The 20,970-nt window shown below is 42.7% G+C and overlaps 1 protein-coding gene across 2 annotated transcripts; it reads right to left on the bottom strand.

Moving 5' to 3' along the window:
- Positions 1 to 637: 637 nt before the first annotated feature.
- LOC106598820 (lactosylceramide 1,3-N-acetyl-beta-D-glucosaminyltransferase A) lies at positions 638 to 19,665 on the bottom strand. Of its 2 annotated transcripts, none has more exons than XM_014189829.2 (2): positions 19,447 to 19,665; positions 638 to 2,507 (listed from the first exon to the last, which is right to left on the bottom strand). In XM_014189829.2, exon 2 carries the CDS (start codon positions 2,174 to 2,176, stop codon positions 1,025 to 1,027), a length of 1,152 nt encoding a protein of 383 aa, XP_014045304.1. In that variant the 5' UTR covers positions 2,177 to 2,507; positions 19,447 to 19,665; the 3' UTR covers positions 638 to 1,024. The 2 variants fall into 2 exon arrangements, with proteins under 2 accessions (XP_014045304.1, XP_014045300.1); XM_014189825.2 differs by having other exon boundaries at positions 19,420 to 19,663.
- Positions 19,666 to 20,970: the final 1,305 nt, after the last annotated feature.

Below are 20,970 nucleotides of genomic sequence, written 5' to 3'. Positions count from 1 at the left end.
TCTGCAAAGAGGAGTGGGACAAAATCCCTCCTGAGATGTGTGCAAACCTGGTGGCCAACTACAAGAAACGTCTGACCTCTGTGATTGCCAACAAGGGTTTTGCCACCAAGTACTAAGTCATGTTTTGCAGAGGGGTCAAATACTTATTTCCCTCATTAAAATGCAAATCATTTTATAAAAATTTTTACATGCGTTTTTCTGGATTTTTTTGTTGTTATTCTGTCTCTCACTGTTCAAATAAACCTACCATTAAAATTATAGACTGATAATTTCTTTGTCAGTGGGCAAACGTACAAAATCAGCAGGGGATCAAATACTTTTTTCCCCCTCACTGTAACTCAAACATAGGCTACACATTAATGTACTGCTTCACCTGAGACAGTTGCCACCTTATGGCTGCAGAGTTTTGAAGACTTCTCTGTTCCCCAACACCCATTTGAAATGCTTGCTGTCAGTTTCAAATGCATCCTTGACATTAGGTATGTTTGAAAGTAAAACATTTTTTTTTTAATCTTTCTGTTAACTTTAGCAAACCTTACTGTGAAACAATAGAGAATGAGCCAATCGTGTCCATCCACAGTTATTTTTAAACCACAGTAGCATAACCAACAGAATAACAGAATTTTAGGCCAGAGAATCAATCTCTCAATTAGTTTAATGGAAGGAGATGTGGAAGCGGAAATTCACTTAGAATCCTATTTGTCATCCTTATCTCTGGATACCATCTCCTTATTCATCACATTCAGTCTCTGCTCTTCAATACATCGTAAAGATATCAAGAACTGGACCACTGCTGGCCACATCGATAGACGGTCACTGTAAAGCCATATAGATAGACGGTCACTGTAAAACCCAACTTTACAGCAATAGATATGACTCATGCGTATCTTCCTCCATCAACACAAAACACAGGACTTCCCTCCTTCAGCCTTTTCAAATAACGGGAGACCGATGAAAGACAAATTTGGTACAAAATGATCCCTTGCTCTATTTTGGAACAAACACAGTACATAGGTTTACTGTACTACAACAAGGCTGCCTTGCAGGGGTAGCTGTTTAAGAAATAAGGTCTACAAAGAAGGGTGAGTTTCACCGCCGTGCAGTACAACCTCCCAAAGAGTCCTGACGTGACCCGTTTGACCTCCGGATTCGTGGCGGCTTTCCAGAGTTCGTATATGTCGGCCACATGGCCGTGCGACGTCATCATCTTGTCGTAGATGCACAGGTGGTAGGGCGCCTTGCCCTCACCTGAGAAGTACACATGCTCCTGCGGCAACACGCCCATGGTGTTGGCGCAGATGCCCATGAAGACATCGTCGATGTACAGCGAGGCGTTGAGAGTCAACGAAGCCTGGTAGATTTTGTTCGCCACGTCTCTAGAGACAACGTAACCCGCCCCTGCCGTGTAGTCCGGGTATGCCAACCATGGGTACATCTCATATGGGACATAGTACTTGCTTTCCTTCCGGCGGATGGGTGGCGCGCCTCTGTGCACACGACCAATCCAGAAGTCTGTCACGCCCTTCCTGTCTATGTCCTGAAGGTAGCACACCAGGTTGGGCATGTGCACGAAGATGTCGTCGTCAGACGTCATGAGGAAGCGGGCGTGCGGGCAGTAGTCGTGCGCCCACCGGAACTGTAGCAGAAGCTTGAGGGTTAGGTTGTGGAACGAGTCCACAAAGTCCTGCTGGACCAAGTCGCCATTCAAGAGGTCTTCACGGACAAGGTTGTCCTGGGTGCCCCCTCGCCTCCTCCAAGTCTGGGCAGCTTCCTGCTGTTTGGGGAGGCCCAGCACAAAAACCACCTTCACAGTCACCCCCAAGGTCTGGCGGATGTAGGTCTCGTTGCCCCACGTCGACCGTATGGCTCGCCGTCTCTCGATGTTCTCTGGGGAGGACTTGACTAGCAGCAGCAGTAAAACGTTCTTCTCTCCTGAGCACTTATCCGGGTGGTTGAGCAGGTAGCGGTGGTTGCTGAACATGTGGGCCTCCTGCCGCGGGATGGTGAAGCTCTTGTTGATGAAGGTGTAGCGGTTGACCAGGTAGCGGTAGGAGTAGGACTTGACGTGGCTCACCACGCTGCCATCCCAGCACACCATCACCACCGACAGCACCAGGCACGTGGTCATTAGCTGCAAGAACTGGCACTTGCGGATCCGCCGAAAATTCACAAACATACCGGAAAATTGGTTCTGGAAAATTCTGGGGTTCTTCCTATGTCAAGTCTGATCGGTGTTGGCGGCGGTGGTGTGTGTCAGAGTGTGTGAAAGAGCGGCTGCAGAGGCAGTTGTCCCAGTGACTGTGCATAGCAGTGTGTGTGTTCCATCCTAGGTTTCCCACATGGAGCAGGAGGCATGGGTGTGTCAGGGTGAATCATATAAGGAGCCTCCCGGAATCCATCGCCTCCGTCTGGAAAGTCCCTCACACTCCTGTTGTTACTGACTCACACACAGCCGTCCTCATAGTTGCTCAGACTCATCCAGCGTTCCCAGGGTGCCGAGCATTGCTCTGAAATGGAACAGAGAGTACACGTTTTACTCTAATGGCCCAATGTGGTGAGAGTTAAAGTGTAATAAAATCCTCGTTAGAGAAAAGCAGACAAACAGATCAATCAACTAGTCTGAAATTGTAAACAATTTTGCCTTTGGGTGTGATAGAGTTCTTAAACATTTGGTAACTGTTTACGTTAGCCTGCTCTTCTACCTGTGTAGTTACTCTGTAATTACTCTAACTAGAATGTATTAACTTCTGAATACAATGTTGTTATTTAAAGATGCAATATGCAGAAATCGCTCCGCCATTTCCTGGTTGATAAAATTCTAATAGTTTGCCTAATTTCAGTTGATGTGACAAAACAAGCAGTCATTGTGAAGAGAATCATTGTACCATCTAAACCACTGAAATATCTTTTCCATAACCAAAAATATTGTATTTTCAGCTGTTTGAAGCTGGTGTACAAAACCCAAAGTAAAAAATGCAAAAACGAAACTAAAGAACAGGATGCATAGAAATAGCAAATGATGCGAATGAAAGCTCCATAACTCATATTTCTATATGCATTTGTTCGGTCTCCCTAAAAAAGTTACATATCGCAGCTTTAATACAGCATCATTACTAGAGCAATTACAACACAGGTACAAAAGCAACTTAATGTAAAGACTTACCAATTCGTTTTTTAATGTAAAGTTGTAGTATTTACTCTTATTTAGCATAGCTTTTGCTTCTATAATCTCCATGCTTTTTTAAGCTAGTCAGGCTAATTAAGTGTCATAATGATGAATTGTGGGGCCATTTAGTCATGCAGGCACACAGATACATGTTTCATTGTCCAAGCCACACTATGTATGTTAAGGTAATATATATTGAGCTGTGTCTATTCTGACTGTGTCTAATAGTGTAATGGTCATAAATAGATTGCCTGCCAGGACTTTCAAGGATCATTCATTACTGGGGAGGTTAACATGCAGTAGTGACGTCATTAACAAAACCAATAATGAAATAGTACCTCAACAAAATAGTATGATGAAATATATATACTGTGGGAAGAAAAAGTATGTGAACCCTTTAAAATTACCTGGATTTCTGCATAAATTGGTCGTACAATTGTATCTGATCTTCATCTAAGTCACAACAATAGACAAACGCAGTCTGCTTAAACTAATAACACACAAACAATTCATTGTTCATGTCTTTATTGAACACACCGTGTAAACATTCACAGTGCAGGTTGGGAAAAAGTATGTGAACCCTTGTATTTAATAACTGGTTGACCATCCTTTGGCAGCGATAACCTCAACCAAACGTTTTATGTAGTTGCGGATCAGACCTGCACAACGGTCAGGAGGAATTTTGGACCATACCTCTACAAAACTTTTAGTTCCACAATATTCGTGGGATGTCTGGTGTGAACCGCTCTCTTGAGGTCATGCCACAGCATCTCCATCAGATTGAGATCAGGACTGACTGGGCCACTCCAGAAGGCACATTTTCTTCTGTTGAAGCCATTCTGTTGTTGATTTACTTCTGTCTTTTGGGTCGTTGTCATGTTGCATCACCTAACTTCTGTTGAGCTTCAATTGGCAAACAGATAGCCTTACATTCTCCTGCAAAATGTCTTAATAAACTTGGGAATTCATATTTCCGTTGATGATAGCAAGCTGTCCAGGCCCTGAGGTAGCAAAGCAGCCCCAAACCATGATGCTCCCTCCACCATAGTTTACAGTTGGGATGAAGTTTTGATGTTGGTGTGCTGTGCCTTTTTTTCTCCACACATAGTGTTATGTGTTCCTTCCAAACAACTCAACTTTAGTTTAATCTGTCCACAGAATATTTTACCAGTAGTGTTGTGGAACATCCAGGTGCTCTTTTGCGAACTTCAGACGTGCAGCAATGTTTTTTGTTGTTGACAGCAGTGGCTCCTTCAATGGTGTCTTCCCATGAACACCATTCTTGTTTAGTGTTTTACGTGTTGTAGACTCGTCAACAGAGAAGTTAGCATCTTCCAGAGATTTCTGTAAGTTTTTAGCTGACACTCTAGGATTCTTCTTAACCTCATTGACAATTCTGTGCTGTGCTGGTCAACACCTTTAGTTGGTCAACACCTTTAGTTGGCGCTCCCTATTTGATTTCTAGAAAAAACATTCCTTTGTCTGATCTTCCCTGTTTTCTTTTTGCTAAACTTTTTGGTTTGCTTCCTGTCTGTGAGTTTGTTTTTCTTTTGTTTTCTTCTTAGTGGGTGCTCGCGATGGGTGTCTTTTAGGTCCCAGTTGTTCTCGCTAAGCAATTTTCAATGAACACCTCTATGAGAGTCTTTTATAACCCCACCTGTTTCGTTTTGGTTGTTGTCAGTGACTCTTTGTTAGTTCCCCTTACTGTTTGAGTGACGTTTTTGGTTTTCTTGCTGGGGGAATGTAACACCACCCTCAGACTTACTAGTGTAGAACTTTCCTTTTTATTCTATTATCTTTATTTGCCCATATAAAGTCTGTTATGACCAAGTATACATTTTTTAAAGAATGTCTTCAGTGTGGTAAACGAGAAATAATATACAGCTTTGTGAGCCATGCCATTCTGAAGAGGAAATATTCTACTTGTAAGATTTATGGGAAGATGTTTCCATTTAATTAGACCTGCTTTCATATTGTTGAGTAATGAGACACATTTCTCTATATATTTGTTTGTCACTTATTTAGCATCCTAAGTATTTTATATTTTTTTGTGGTCTACTAAAGGATTGCTGTAGATCATGAATTGTTTTTCCTATTGCCATTATTTTAGGGTTTTCCCAGTTCATTTTATATCCTGAGATTTTTGAGTATTCTGAAACTATATTTAGCAAGAGTGGCATTGAGTTTTCAATATTGGTCAGGTATATCAGGATATCGCCTGCAAATACGTTTAGAGAGTCATAGTATGAATACATAGTTATTGTATACATTACATATATTTATTTATTTCACCTTTATTTAACCAGGTAGGTAAGTTGAGAACAAGTTCTCATTTACAATTGCGACCTGGCCATATAGAGCATGTGGGCTGAGCAAACATTTAACAGAGAACACACAACAGAAATCAAGCAATTATTTGTACTTTGAGGCACTTTTAAACTCCAACTCCTCTCCTAATGTACTGAAAATCTGTTGATTTATGTCATTGTACATACATTGGAGGAAGACTGTCAGTTAAGGGTGTGTTCGTAAATTCACTCTGGCTATCTACTCTGATTTCAGAGCACTCAAATCTGACTGTGCCAGAACGCAGAATAACTGATGAATTTACGAATGCTCAACACCCGTTGAATATGGCTGGTGCCGGTAAACATCAGCAAAACAAAGCATACTTAAATTGTTGCCAGCAGCACAGTTACAGTCACCAATGCTCTGGATAACATGAAAGTAGCCTAACCAGTTGTGAGGTGTTCTCTCATTTGTGTCTGGAAGTAGCTAGCAAGCGAGCCAACGTTAGCCAGTTAGCTTGGGTGCTTGACTACCGTTGTGAGGTCAGCCCGCTCGGATCAACCCTAGTCCTCAGCCAGAGTGTCTAGTGTATGCTCTGAACGCTAGGAGAGTGAAACGCTCTGGACAATCTGACAATGCTCGGAATTTATGAACGCCCAGAGCGCACTCTGGCCCTCCAGATTGAAATTACGGACACACCCTGAGTATTGTGGTCAGGTAGCCTAGCGGTTGAGAGTGTTGGAGCAGAAACTAAAAGGTTGCTGGTTCGAATCCCTGACATGACTAGGTGAAAAATCTGTCAATGTGCCCTTGAGCAAGACACCCTAATTTCTCCTGTAAGTCGCTCTGGATAAGAGCGTCAGCTAAATTACTAAAATGTTAATTAAAATATATTGGCTGGTGGGGTTCTACTTGGAGAGTGGGTCCACCAAGAGACTGAAGTGAGATTAGTTGAGGCCCCCCACACACCTCAGAGAAGCTGCCCTCCCAGTCACCCAATCCCTCTATACCTGTTTTAAATCTATAGGCTTATCATTTCAACTAAATCAGTTTCATATCATAAAAACAAGTACTTCTGTTGTGTGCTTCTCCTCTGATTTCCTAGTGTGGCTTTGTGTGACATTAGCTGAGAAGTCCAAAGTGTGGCCGGTGAATGGTAAAAGCCAGCGCAGCAAATGTTGTGCTAGGGGTTCTCCCATAATAGAGGGGTTTATGACGAATACCCATCGAAACTCCTGAGAGCTGCGGAAAGCGTTCGGCACACAATGGAGGGCATCAGGATAGCTCTGGGAGCACAATGACAGTGAGAGCGGGGATGAGAATAGGCTGCTTCCGCCCATTTGGCCTTGGTAAACCCCCCTCCCCCGAGAGCTTTTATCATTAGCTACCCACTGCCTAATAGGGTCACACGCTCAGAATCTCGTATCTTTCTCTGTCTCCTCTCACCCCTCTCTATCTCTCCCTCTCTCTATCCTTATCTCTTCCTGTGACTCCCTCTTTGCCTGAGTAAGATGAGGAGGTATTGCTGTCTTGTCTAACCTCAGCTTCTCCATTTCAACCCGAAAAAGCTTTCAGAAGCCCCTCCTCCCACTGTCTGTGTGTTACAGTAAAGTCCACGCCTGCATGAATCTGTGTTTACTAATTAACTGTCATTATCTCATAAAGGACAATGGTTCAAGAAACAATCGTCTGCAAATTGTATGATTCAAGTAAATCTGGAATTAACTGGAAAGGGATGTTCAGTTACATCACTCCACTCACCACTGCTTACCGTATATGAAACTGGGGTAATTTTGCATTGGTAAATGAAAGAACAGTTAGATCGAAGTAGAGACATGCTAAAATAAATGGCTCTGGATATCAGTATTGTCTTACTATGATGTATTCATTTGTGCTTCATGTACGTGTGTGTGTGTACCGGTGTCTGACATAAGACACTGATTATAAACTGGGTGGTTTGAGCCCTGAATGCTGATTGGCTGACAACCGTGTTATATCAGACCGTATATCACGGGTATGACAAAACATTTATTTTCGCTGCTCTAATTACGATGGTAACCAGTTCAGAATAGCAATAAGGCACCTCGGGGTTTATAGTTTATGGCCAGTATACCACGGCTAATGGCTGTTCTTAGGCACGATGCAACAGCCGTGGTATGTTGGCCATATACCACACCCCCTCTAGCATTATTGCTTAAGTATACTTCCCAGGCACTTAGGTACTCCATTGTAAATACTTGGCTTTCCTGCTGATGGTCTTGTGGCCACGATACAATATCCATCTAACAAAGACAAAGGTGTGTCTCGCCTCTCAAGTCTCATTGACATCTGCCAATAAAACTGCCTGTTTGTTCTGCAAGTTTTCTTGTTGACTGTTGAAAGTCAAATATGCTTTACCTCACAGGCGTGTTTGGTTTGTAATATGTGTTGTGACATACCTTTACTTAGGCTACTTTCTACTAATGTTTAACCATTCAAGTAATTATTTGTATACATTTTTATTTTATTTTAATTTTAGTCATTTAGTCTTAGTGCATTCATCTTAAGGTACAGTAACTAGGTAGGAAAACCACTTATCACAGTCAAAGTAAGTCCATTTTTCCTCAAGAAAGTAGCTATCAACAAGGTCAGAGCCAGTAAGGGGAGAAAAAAAGTTGGGCAAATGGATCCTGTTCTTGTTAGACTTCAGTGCAGCTTTTGACATTATCGATCATAGTCTGCTGCTGGAAAAACGGATGTGTTATGGCTTTACACCCCCTGCTATAATGTGGATAAAGAGTTACTTGTCTAACAGAACACAGAGGGTGTTCTTTAATGGAAGCCTCTCAAACATAATCCAGGTAGAAGCAGGAATTCCCCAGGTTAGCTGTTAAGGCCCCTTGCTTTTTTCAATCTTTACTAACGACATGCCTCTGGCTTTGAGTAAGGCCAGAGTGTCTATGTATGCGGATGACTCAACACTATACACGTCAGCTACTACAGCGACTGAAATGACTGCAACACTTAACAAAGAGCTGCAGTCCTAAATATTTCCAAAACTAAAATCATTGTATTTGGGACAAACCATTCACTAAACCCTAAACCTCAACCACATCTCGTAATGAATAATGTGGAAATTGAGCAAGTTGAGGTGACTAAACTGCTTGGAGTTATCCTGGATTGTAAACTTTCATGCTAAAAACATATTGATACAACAGTAGCTAGGATGGGGAGAAGTCTGTCCATAATAAAGCCCTGCTCTGCATTCTTAACACTATCAACAAGGCAGGTCCTACAGGCCCTGGTTTTGTCACACCTGGACTACTGTTCAGTAGTGTGGTCAGGTGCCACAAAGAGGGACTTGGGAAAATTGCAGTTGGCTCAGAACAGGGCAGCACGGCTGGCCCTAAAAGTACACGGAGAGCTAACAATGACATTCATGTCAATCTCTCATGGCTCAAAGTGTTTAAAATAGTAGGACACAGCTCGGACACCCATGCATACCCCACAAGACATGCCACCAGAGGTCTCTTCACAGTCCCCAAGTCCAGAACAGACTATGGGAGGCACACAGTACTACATAGAGGCATGTCTACATGGAACTCTATTCGACATCAAGTAACTGATGCAAGCAGTAAAATCAGATTTTAAAAACTGATAAAAATACACTTTATGGAACAGAGGGGACTGTGAAGAGACACAAACAAAGGCACAGACACATGCATACACACATATGATAACATACACACTATACACACACGCAAGGATTTTGTTTTGTAGATATCTGGTAGTAGAGTACAGGCCTGAGGGCACACACTTAGTGTGTTGTGAATTCTGTAATGAATGTATTGTAATGTTTTTAAAATGTAATAACTGCCTTAATTCTGCAGGACCCCAGGAATCCATAATAAATACAAATACAAACCCATTACTCAGGAAATGTCAGGATTGCCATGGGTTTAAAGTCATGTTATACTCTATAAGGTACTGGTAAATGTAAAGCTAAGTACGCCACTAAATAAATATATATATATTTATATATATATTCCAGCAGCAGACTATGATCAATTTCCATGTCCATGAAGGTACCACGTTCATCTGTATGAACAATAGTACGCAAGTATAAACTCCATGGGCCAAGCAGCCGTCATACCGCTCAGGAAGGAGACGTGTTCTGTCTCCTAGAGATGAACGTACTTTGGAGTGAAAAGGGCAAATCAATCCCAGAACAACAGCAAAGGACCTTGTGAAGATGCTGGAGGAAACAGGTACAGAATTATCTATATCCACAGTAAAACGAGTCCTATATATTCATAACCTGAAAGGCCGCACAGCAAGGAAGAAGCCACTGCTCCAAAACCACCATAAAAAAGCCAGACTACGGTTTGCAACTGCACATGGGGACAAAGATCGTACTTTTTGGAGAAATGTCCTCTGGTCTGATGAAACAAAAATAGAACTGTTTGGCCATAATGACCATCGTTATTTTTGGAGGAAAAAGGGGGAGGCTTGCAAGCCGAAGAACACCATCCCAACCGTGAAGCACGGGGGTGGCAGCATCATGTTGTGGGGGTGCATTGCTGCAGGAGGGGAAGGTGCACTTCACAAAATAAATGGCATCATGAGGGAAGAACTTATGTGGATATATTGAAGCAACATCTCAAGACTTCAGTCAGGAAGTTAAAGCTTGGTCGCAAATGGGTCTTCCAAATGGACAATGACCCCAAGCATACTTCCAAAGTTGTGGCAAAATGGCTTAAGGACAACAAAGTCAAGGTATTGGAGTGGCCCTCACAAAGTCCTGACCCCAATCCCATAGAAAATATGTGGGCAGAACTGAAAAAGCGTGTGCGAGCAAGGAGGCCTACAAACCTGACTCAGTTACACCAGCTCTGTCCGGAGGAATGGGCCAAAATTCACCCAACTTATTGTGGGAAGCTTGTGGAAGGCTACCTGAAATGTTTGACCCAAGTTAAACAATTCAAAGGCAATGCTACCAAATACTAATTGAGTGTATGTAAACTTCTGACCCACTGGGAATGTGATGAAAGAAATAAAAGCTGAAAAAAATCATTCTCTCTACTATTATTCTGACATTTCACTTTCTTAAAATAAAGTGGTGATCCTAACTGACCTTGGACAGGGAATTTGTACTAGGATTAAATGTCAGGTATTGTGAAAGCCAAATACATTTAAACTCAGGTTAAGGTGTATGTAAAATTCCAACTTCAACTGTAGTTTGTTTGGCATCTTTTCAAGGGTGTCACCATCCTCAGCAAACACTCTGAAACCGTTGATACAGGTTTGTTAAAATTTTGCAACTATTAGCATACCTTTAACACACGGGAAACCCTCTTTTCACAACACTACGGTAATGACTTTTTCGTAGAAGGTTAGGAATACTTATGCAGCAGGTTAGGAGACTGAGGTTAAGGTTAGGAATGGGGATAGGGTTAGCAGGAAATGCTCTCCTAACCTGCTACATCAATCACTTTGTATCGAAATGCTGTGAAAAGTGTCTGTCCCTTCAACACATACAGTCGTGGCCAAAAGTTTTGAGAATGACACATTAATTTTCAGTCTGCTGCCTCAGTTTGTATGATGGCAATTTGCATATACTCCAGAATATTATGAAGAGTGATCAGATGAATTGCAATTAATTGCAAAGTCCCTCTTTGCCATGCAAATGAACTGAGTCCCCCAAAAACATTTCCACTGCATTTCAGACCCACCACAAAAGGACCAGCTGACATCATGTCAGTGATTCTCTTGTTAACACAGGTGTGAGTGTTGACAAGGACAAGGCTGGAGATCACTCTGTCATGCTGATTAAGTTCGAATAACAGACTGGAAGCTTCAAAAGGACGGTGGTGCTTGGAATCATTGTTCTTCCTCTGTCAATCATGGTTACCAGCAAGGAAACACGTGCCGTCATCATTGCTTTGCACAAAAAGGGCTTCTCAGGCAAGGATATTGCTGCCATTAAGATTGCACCTAAATCAACCATTTATCGGATCATCAAGAACTTCAAGGAGAGCGGTTCAATTGTTGTGAAGAAGGCTTCAGGGCACCCAAGAAAGTCCAGCAAGCGCCAGGACCGTCTCCTAGAGTTGATTCAGCTGCGAGATCGGGGCACCACCAGTACAGAGCTTGCTCAGGAATGGCAGCAGGCAGGTGTGAGTGCATCTGCACGCACAGTGAGGTGAAGACTTTTGGAGGATGGCCTGGTGTCAAGAAGGGCAGCAAAGAAGCCACTTCTCTCCAGGAAAAACATCAGGGACAGACTGATATTCTGCAAAAGGTACAGGGATTGGACTCCTGAGGACTGGGGTAAAGTCATTTTCTCTGATGAATCCCCTTTCCGATTGTTTTGGGCATCCGGGAAAAAAAGCTTGTCTGGAGAAGACAATGTGAGCGCTACCATCAGTCCTATGTCATGCCAACAGTAAAGCATCCTGAGATCATTCATGTGTGGGGTTGCTTCTCAGCCAAGTGAGTGGGCTCAGTCACAATTTTGCCTAAGAACACAGCCATGAATAAACAATGGTACCAACACATCCTCAGAGAGCAACTTCTCCCAACCATCCAGGAACAGTTGACGAGCAATGCCTTTTCCAGCATGATGGAGCACCTTGCCATAAGGCAAAAGTGATAACTAAGTGGCTCGGGGAACAAAACATCGATATTTTGGTTCCATGGCCAGGAAGCTCCCCAGACCTAATCCTATTGAGAACTTGTGGTCAATCCTCAAGAGGCGGGTGGACAAACAAAAACCCACAAATTCTGACAAACTCCAAGCATTGATTATGCAAGAATGGGCTGCGGCCCAGAAGTTAATTGACAGCATGCCAGGGCAGATTGCAGAGGTCTTGAAAAAGAGGGGTCAACACTGCAAATATTGACTCTTTGCATCAACTTCATGTAATCGTCAATAAAAGCCTTTGACACTTATGAAATGCTTATAATTATATTTCAGTATTCCATAGTAACATCTGACAAAAATATCTAAAGACACTGAAGCAGCAAACATTGTGGAAATGAATATTTGTGTCATTCTCAAAACTTTTGGCCACGACTGTACACTCACACACAGTCACAAACCTGTACTTGAAACTCTAACCGGGAGTGCAAATTGAAAAAGCCTCATGGGTTCCCAACTCTCAGTCTAAATACAGTTTGTGTGAAAGTGAGCCTTCTATGTCTGCATAGTTTCAAAGTACAAGCACAAATTAAAGCAGGAAGCACCAGTGACTAGATCAATAAAAACGTGGGCAGACGGAGCAGAAGCTAAGCTACAGGACTGTTTTGCTAGCACAGACTGGAATATGTCCCGGGATACCTCCGATGGCATTGAGGAGTAAACCACATCAGTCACTGGCTTCATCAATAAGTGCATTGATGACGTCGTCCCCACAGTGACCGTACGTACATACCCCAAACAGAAGCCATGGATTACAGGCAACAACCGCACTGAGCTAAAGGCTAGAGCTGCCACGTTCAAGGAGCGGGACTAACCCGGAAGCTTCTAAGAAATCCTGCTATGCCTTTTGATGAACCATCAAACAGGCAAAGCTTCAATACAGGACAAAGATGGAATCGTACTACACCGGCTTCGACGCACGTCGGATGTGGCAGCGCTTGCAAACCATTACAGACTACATAGGGCAGCACAGCCGAGAGCTGCCCAGTGACACGAGCCTACCAGACGAGCTAAACTACTTCTATGCTCACTTTGAGGAAGATAACACTGAAACATGCATGAGAGCACCAGCTGTTCCGGAAGACTGTGTGATCACGCTCTCCTCAGCCGATGTGAGTAAGACCTTTAAACAGGTCAACATTCACAAGGACGCAGGGCCAGACGGATTACCAGGACGTGTACTGCAAGCATGCGCTGACCAACTGGCAAGTGTCTCTTCACTGACATTTTCAACCTCTCCCTGTCCGAGTCGGTAATACCAACATGTTTTAAGCAGACCACCATAGTGCCTGTGCCTAAGGTAACCTGCCTAAATGACAACTGACCCGTAGCCCTCACGTATGTAGCCATGAAGTGCTTTGAAAGGCTGGTCATGACTCACATCAACACCATTATCCCAGAAACCCTAGATCCACTCTAATTTGCATACTGCCCCAACAGATCCACAGATGATGCAATCTCTATTGCACTTCACACTGCCCTTTCCCACCTGGACAAAAGGAACACCTATGTGAGAATGCTATTCATTGACTACAGCTCAGCGTTCAACACCATAGTGCCCTCAAAGCTCATCAATAAGCTAAGTACCCTGGGACTAAACACCTCCCTCTGCAACTGGATCCTGGACTTCCTAACGGGCCGCCCCCCGGTGGTAAGGTTAGGTAACAACACATCTGCCATGCTGATCCTCAACACAGGGGCCCCTCAGGGGTGCGTGCTCAGTCCCCTCCTGTACTCCCTGTTCACTCATGACTGCATGGCCAGGCACGACTCCAACACCATCATTAAGTTTGCCGATGACACAACAGTGGTAGGCTTGATCACCGACAACGATGAGACAGCCTATAGGGAGGAGGTCAGAGACCTGGCCGTGTGGTGCCAGGACAACAACCTCTCCCTCAACGTGATCTAGACAAAGGAGCTGATTGTGGACTACAGGAAAAAGACGACCGAGCACGCCCCCATTCTCATCAACGGGGCTGCAGGTTGAGAGCTTCAAGTTCCTTGGTGTCCACATCGCCAACAAACTAACATGGTCAAAGCACACCAAGACAGTCGTGAAGAGTGCACAACAAAACCTATTCCCCCTCGGGAGACTGAAAAGATTTGACATGGGTCCTCAGATCCTCAAAAGGATCAGCTGCACCATCGACAGCATCCTGACTGGTTGCATCACTGCCTGGTATGGCAACTGCTAGGCCTCCGACCGCAGGTCACTACAGAGGGTAGTGCGAACGGCCCAGTACGTCACTGGGGCCAAGGTTCCTGCCATCCAGGACCTCTATACCAGGTGGTGTCAGACGTAGCCCATAAAAATTGTCAAAGACTCCAGCCAACCTAGACATAGTCTGTTCTTTCTGCTAACTCATGGCAAGCGGTACCGGAGTGCCAAGTCTAGGTCCAAGAGGCTACTAAACAGCTTCTACCCCCAAGCCATAAGACGCCTGAACATCTAATCAAATGGCTACCCAAACTTTTTGCATTGCCCCCCCCCCTCCCCTTATACACTGCTCCTACTCTTTGTTGTTATCATCTATGCATAGTCACTTTAATAACTCTACCTACATGTACAGTGGGGGAAAAAAGTATTTGATCCGCTGCTGATTTTGTACGTTTGCCCACTGACAAAGAAATGATCAGTCTATCATTTTAATAGTAGGTTCATTTGAACAGTGAGAGACAGAATAACAACAAAAAAATCCAGAAAAACGCATGTCAAAAATGTTATAAAATGATTTGCATTTTATTGAGGGAAATAAGTATTTGACCCCTCTGCAAAACATGACTTGGTGGCAAAACCCTTGTTGGCAATCACAGAGGTCAGACGTTTCTTGTAGTTGGCCACCAGGTTTGCACACATTTCAGGAGGGATTTTGTCCCACTCCTCTTTGCAGATCTTCTCCAAGTCATTAAGGTTTCGAGGCTGATGTTTGGCAACTCGAACCTTCAGCTCCCTCCACAGATTTTCTATGGGATTTAGGTCTGGAGACTGGCTACGCCACTCCAGGACCTTAATGTGCTTCTTCTTGAGCCACTCCTTTGTTGCCTTGGCCGTGTGTTTTGGGTCATTGTCATACTGGAATACCCATCCACGACCCATTTTCAATGTCCTGGCTGAGGGAAGGAGGTTCTCACCCAAGATTTGATAGTACATGGCCCCGTCAAATGATGCGGGTGAAGTTGTCCTGTCCCCTTAGCAGAAAAACACCCCCAAGCATAATGTTTCCACCTCCATGTTTGACGGTGGAGATGGTGTTCTTGGGGTCATAGGCAGCATTCCTCCTCCTCCAAACACGGCGAGTTGAGTTGATGTCAAAGAGCTCCATTTTTGTCTCATCTGACCACAACACTTTCACCAGTTGTCCTCTGAGTCATTCAGATGTTCATTGGCAAACTTCAGATGGGCCTGTATATGTATTCTTGAGCAGGGGGACCTTGCGGGCGCTGCAGGATTTCAGTCCTTCACGGCGTAGTGTGTTACCAATTGTTTTCTTGGTGACTATGGTCCCAGCTGCCTTGAGATCATTGACAAGATCCTCCCGTGTAGTTCTGGGCTGATTCCTCGCCGTTCTCATGATCATTGCAACTCCACGAGGTGAGATCTTGCATGGAGCCCCAGGCCGAGGGATATTGACAGTTCTTTTGTGTTTCTTCCATTTGCGAATAATCGCACCAAATGTTGTCACCTTCTCACCAAGCTGCTTGGCGATGGTCTTGTAGCCCATTCCAGCCTTGTGTAGGTCTACAATCTTGTCCCTGACATCGTTGGAGAGCTCTTTGGTCTTGGCCATGGTGGAGAGTTTGGAATCTGATTGATTGATTGCTTCTGTGGACAGGTGTTTTTTATACAGGTAACAAACTGAGATTAGGAGCACTCCCTTTAAGAGTGTGTTCCTAATCTCAGCTCGTTACCTGTATAAAAGATACCTGGGAGCCAGAAATCTTTCTGATTGAGAGGGGGTCAAATACTTATTTCCCTCATTAAAATGCAAATCAATTCATACAATTTTTAACATGCGTTTTTCTGGATTTTTTTGTTGTTATTCTGTCTCTCACTGTTCAAATAAACCTACCATTAAAATTATAGACTGATCCTTTCTTTGTCAGTGGGCAAATGTACAAAATCAGCAGGGGATCAAATACTTTTCCCCCCACTGTACATATTACCTCAACTAACCGGTGCCCCCACACATTGACTCTGTACAGGTATATATAGGTATATAGTCTCGCTATTGTTATTTTACTGCTGCTCTTTAATTACTTGTTACTTTTAATTCTTATTCTTATCTGTATTTTTTTAAACTGCATTGTTGGTTAGGGGCTCATAAGTAAGCATTTCACTGTAAGGTCTACACCTGTTATATTCAGCGCATGTGTCTAATACAATTTCATTTGATGTTCAGATTTGCCAAAAGGAGGGAGAGCTTTGTGTGGAGTAAAGCTGGTCTAGAGTTTTTTTTCCCCCTCTGGTTGCACATTTTAACATGCTGGTAGAAATTAGGTAAAACGGATTTGAGTTTCCCTGCATTAATGTCCCCGGCCACTAAGAGCGCTGCCCATGGATGAGCGTTTTCCTGTTTGCTTATCGACGTAAACAGCTCATTGAGGTGCATTTTTTTTCTTTCATCATCTTTGAAATGCAAGAGAAAGGCCATACTTTCAGATAGGAGTCTAGGTGTAATTTAGATTTTGGCCAGCAGACGGCAGCAGTGTGTGTGCAAAGTTTCCAACTGATCCAGTGAAGAATTAAATTACTGCACAATATTTTGTATCAAGTCTGCCAGGAGTTTGCCCAAATGTGCCTAATTGGTCAATTGATACATTTGCAAGTACATAACTATAGAGAACATACAAAAATGCTATGGTAATAAAACATGTAAGATTACACACCCCCAGGAATGTCATAAATTTTAGATCATTAGCTTATACACTAACTTTCACACATCTAGATGACCGGGCGTGGTGGGTGTGGCGCTAGAGACAGCAGTGGGGATGGGTCAAACTGTAGACCCCAGTGCCTACATTTGGACATTAAAAATTGATTTATAAAACAAAACCATGCTACATTTTATCTCTGAGACCTTAAAGATGACAAATCAGAGCAAGATTACTGAATGTAAGTACATTATTTACCTTCAAGGGTGAATGTATCAAACCAGTTGTTGTGATAAAAGAGGTTAAACAAATCAAAATATATTTTAGATCCTTCACAGTACCCACCCTTTGCCTTGATGACAGCTTTGCACACTCTTGGCATTCTCTCAACCAGCTTCACCTGGAATACTGAGCACATGTTGGCTGCTTTTCCTTCACTCTGCGGTCCAACTCATCCCAAACCATCTCAATTGGGTTGAGGTCGGGTGATTGTAGAAGCCAGGTCATGTGATGCAGCACTCCATCACTCTCCTTGTTGGTCAAATAGCCCTTATACAGCCTGAAGTTGTGATGGGTCATTGTCCGATTGAAAAACAAATGATAGTCCCACTAAGCACAAACCAGATGCGATGGCGTATAGCCGCAGAATTCTGTGTTAGCCATGCTGGTTAAGTCTGCCTTGAATTCTAAATAAATCACTGACAGTGTTACCAGCAAAACACCCCCACACCGTCACACCTCCTCCATTCTTCACGGAAACCACACATGCGGAGATCATATGTTCACCTACTCTGCGTCTCACAAAGACACAGCGGTTGGAACAAAAAATCTCAAATTTGGACTCATCAGACCAAAGGACAGATTTCCACCGGTCTAATGTCCATTGCTCGTGTTTCTTGGCGCAAGCAAGTCTCTTCTTCTTATTGGTGTCCTTTAGTAGTGGTTTTTTTTGTTGCAGCAATTTCACCATGAAGGCCTGATTCACGGAGTCTCCTCTGAACAGTTGATGTTGAGATGTCTCTGTTTCTTGAACTCTGTAAAACATTTATTTGGGCTGCTGGTAACTCAAATGAACTTATCCTCTGCAGCAGAGGTAACTCTAGGTCTTCCTTTTCTGTGGCTGTCCTCCATAAGAGCCAGTTTCATCATGGCGCTTGATGGTTTTTGCGACTGCACTTGAAGAAACTTTCTAAGTTATTGAAATTTTCCGGATTGACTGACCTTCATGTCTTAAAGTAATGATGGACTGTCGTTTCTCTTTGCTTATTTGAGTTATTCTTGCCATAATATGGACTTGGTCTTTTACCAAATAGGGCTATCTTCTGTATACCACCCCTACCTTGTCACAACACAACTGATTGGCTCAAACGCATTAAAAAGGAAAGAAATTCCCCAAATTAACTTTTAACAAGGCACAGCTGTTAATTGAAATGCATTCTAGGTGACTACCTCATGAAGCTGGTTGAGAGAATGCCAAGAGCCTGTCATCAAGGCAAAGGGTGGCTACTTTGGAGAATGTCAAATATAAAATATATTTTGATGTGTTTCACACTTTTTTTTAGTTACTACATGATTCCATATGTTATTTCATAGTTTTGATGTCTTCACTATTCTTCTTCAATGTAGAAAACAGTACAAATAAAGAAAACCTGGAATGAGTAGGTGTGTCAACTTTTGACTGGTACTGTATATTTAAAAAAAAAGTCTTCACAAATATAGTGCACTGGGCCTTTACTAGTCCTATATTAGCAGACCGATATAGCCCTCTGAAGGGCGGAGAGACATGTATCTTGTCAGTATATCCATATTTGCTCCAGCTAAACTTAAAGAGGACAGTAGGCTTAACAACTTTCAAAAAGCGTGTTTAAAAAAATATAAATATTTTATTGTCACCAGATCGGTGCAGTGTAATGTGTTGTTCTGATGAAAAGTAAGCAAATGGCGGTATTAGACTAAAAGATATAAGGTCATTTGGTCAAACTTGTGAGGCTCTCCATGCTTATTAGCTGCTCATTCAACATATTTTCTGCTACTTCACGCAATCCCGTTTGAACCGTTTCCCTTCCTAACTGTTTTACTGTTTTAGATCAACCAAAAATGTTTCCTTGGCCAAATATTATAAGATTTTCATAAAAATGCCACATATGTGGAGGCAAAAAACTTGGGTAGTTGCAGCGGACAGCAGCGGTCCGGAGAGCATGGAGTTTCGCTCTGCCACTTCTCACAATGGTGCTCATTTAGTAGTTAGATCAAAGTTGAATCAATGTCTTGGAAGATCACATAATAAATAATTAGTATTCTACATAAAATAACAAAACATCTTCCCGCCGCTATGGTCACAGGTCGTATATAAATAGATCTCAAACTGGAAAGAATCACTGCCAAGCACGCGCCACAACACGGCACTTACCGCTGTTATGTATAATATCCAAATTACCAGTTGTAAGAAGTAGTCCCAATGTCAACCGACTCCTGTTGAGTTCTCTCTCTCCCCTCCTGATATAGCTCTGGGGGTATTTCTGTCTACCTCTCCCTGGAGTGATTGGAGTGGAGTCACACACACACACTCCTCTTTCTAGAAGCAGCGCAGTTAAACTGAGTGTGTCAGCATCACTCTGTCCAGAGCGTGTTGCCACTTCCTCTGTTCACTCCACGCCATCAAACACTGTGGGGGTGTGTAGAGAGGGAGGTAGGAAGCCATATGAGGGAGTGAAAGACTTGAAGTGCTTGCTTCCACCTCAACATTTTCAACCAGAGGTTTTCCCCTGACGATATCAAATCCATAAACATGTCCCCAGATCATCTACTTATATCTTTTTATTAACTAGGCAAGTCAGTTAACAACTAATTCTTATTTATAATGACAGCCTACCGGAGAAAAGTGGGTTAACTGCTTTGTTCAGTGGCAGAACGACATCTTTTTTTTTTATCATATAGAGAAAGTATCATATAGAGAAAGTAAAGACAAAGGAAATGATCTGAGTTTCCCAACAAATAATACGGATCTAATATATATTTTTTTAGACAAAGGAAATTATCTGTCATGCATCTATTATTATGTAAGGATGGGTCATGTTTTTTAATCTGAAACCATTATACTCATCTAGTACAAAGAGAGTAGAGACAAAGGAAATTATCTATCATGCATCTATTATTATGTAAGGATGGGTCCTGTTTTTTAATCTGAAACCATCATACTTATCTAGTACAAAGAGAGTAGAGACAAAGGAAATGATCTATCATGCATCTAGTATTAGCTAGCTATTAACAGAGGTAGGAGACACACTGTCAAGGCCTCTTCCTGTTCTCTCTCTCACCACAATTACGGGTTTTCCTGATGTACTTCTCTAGTGCTGTTCTGGGCGAGTGTCATGTTCTGGGCTGCTGGGTCTTTTGTTATTAACCAGCTAAATGTAACTACATGTAATCCCCAAAAGTAATTCTTTATCAGGGGAGGGCCATAAACAATAACTAGTAATGATGCATACACAAAGAAAGGTTAAAATCTCAGCTTTCTGGTAAACATAGTTATAAATTGCTGAGGTGTAGTCACTTTTGATGACACATGCTCAAGTATCTATCTGTCATGCATCTAGTATTCTTCCTGTTCTCTCTCTCACCACAATGATGGTTCAGTGTTCTACTAGACTAGTCCTGTCCTGGGCTAGTGTCCTGTTCTGGGCGGCTGGGTCTTTTGTTAATTTGTAAAAAAAAAAAATTATACTGGTTATTTCACCTTTATATAACCAGGTAGGCTAGTTGAGATCAAGTTCTCATTTGCAACTGCGACCTGGCCAATATAAAGCAAAGCAGTTCGACACATACAACAACACAGAGTTACACATGAAATAAACAAAACATACAGTCAATAATACAGTAGAAAACAAAAAGTCTATATACAGTGAGTGCAAATGAGGTAAGATAAGGGAGTTAAGGCAATAGTAGGCAAATGTAACTAAAA

The sequence above is a fragment of the Salmo salar genome, chromosome ssa03 (assembly GCF_905237065.1).
Source record: "Salmo salar chromosome ssa03, Ssal_v3.1, whole genome shotgun sequence".
NCBI classification, from domain to species: domain Eukaryota; kingdom Metazoa; phylum Chordata; class Actinopteri; order Salmoniformes; family Salmonidae; genus Salmo; species Salmo salar.
Note: the sequence above shows the minus strand (reverse complement) of the source record. Positions and strands in the feature narration are given on the sequence as shown.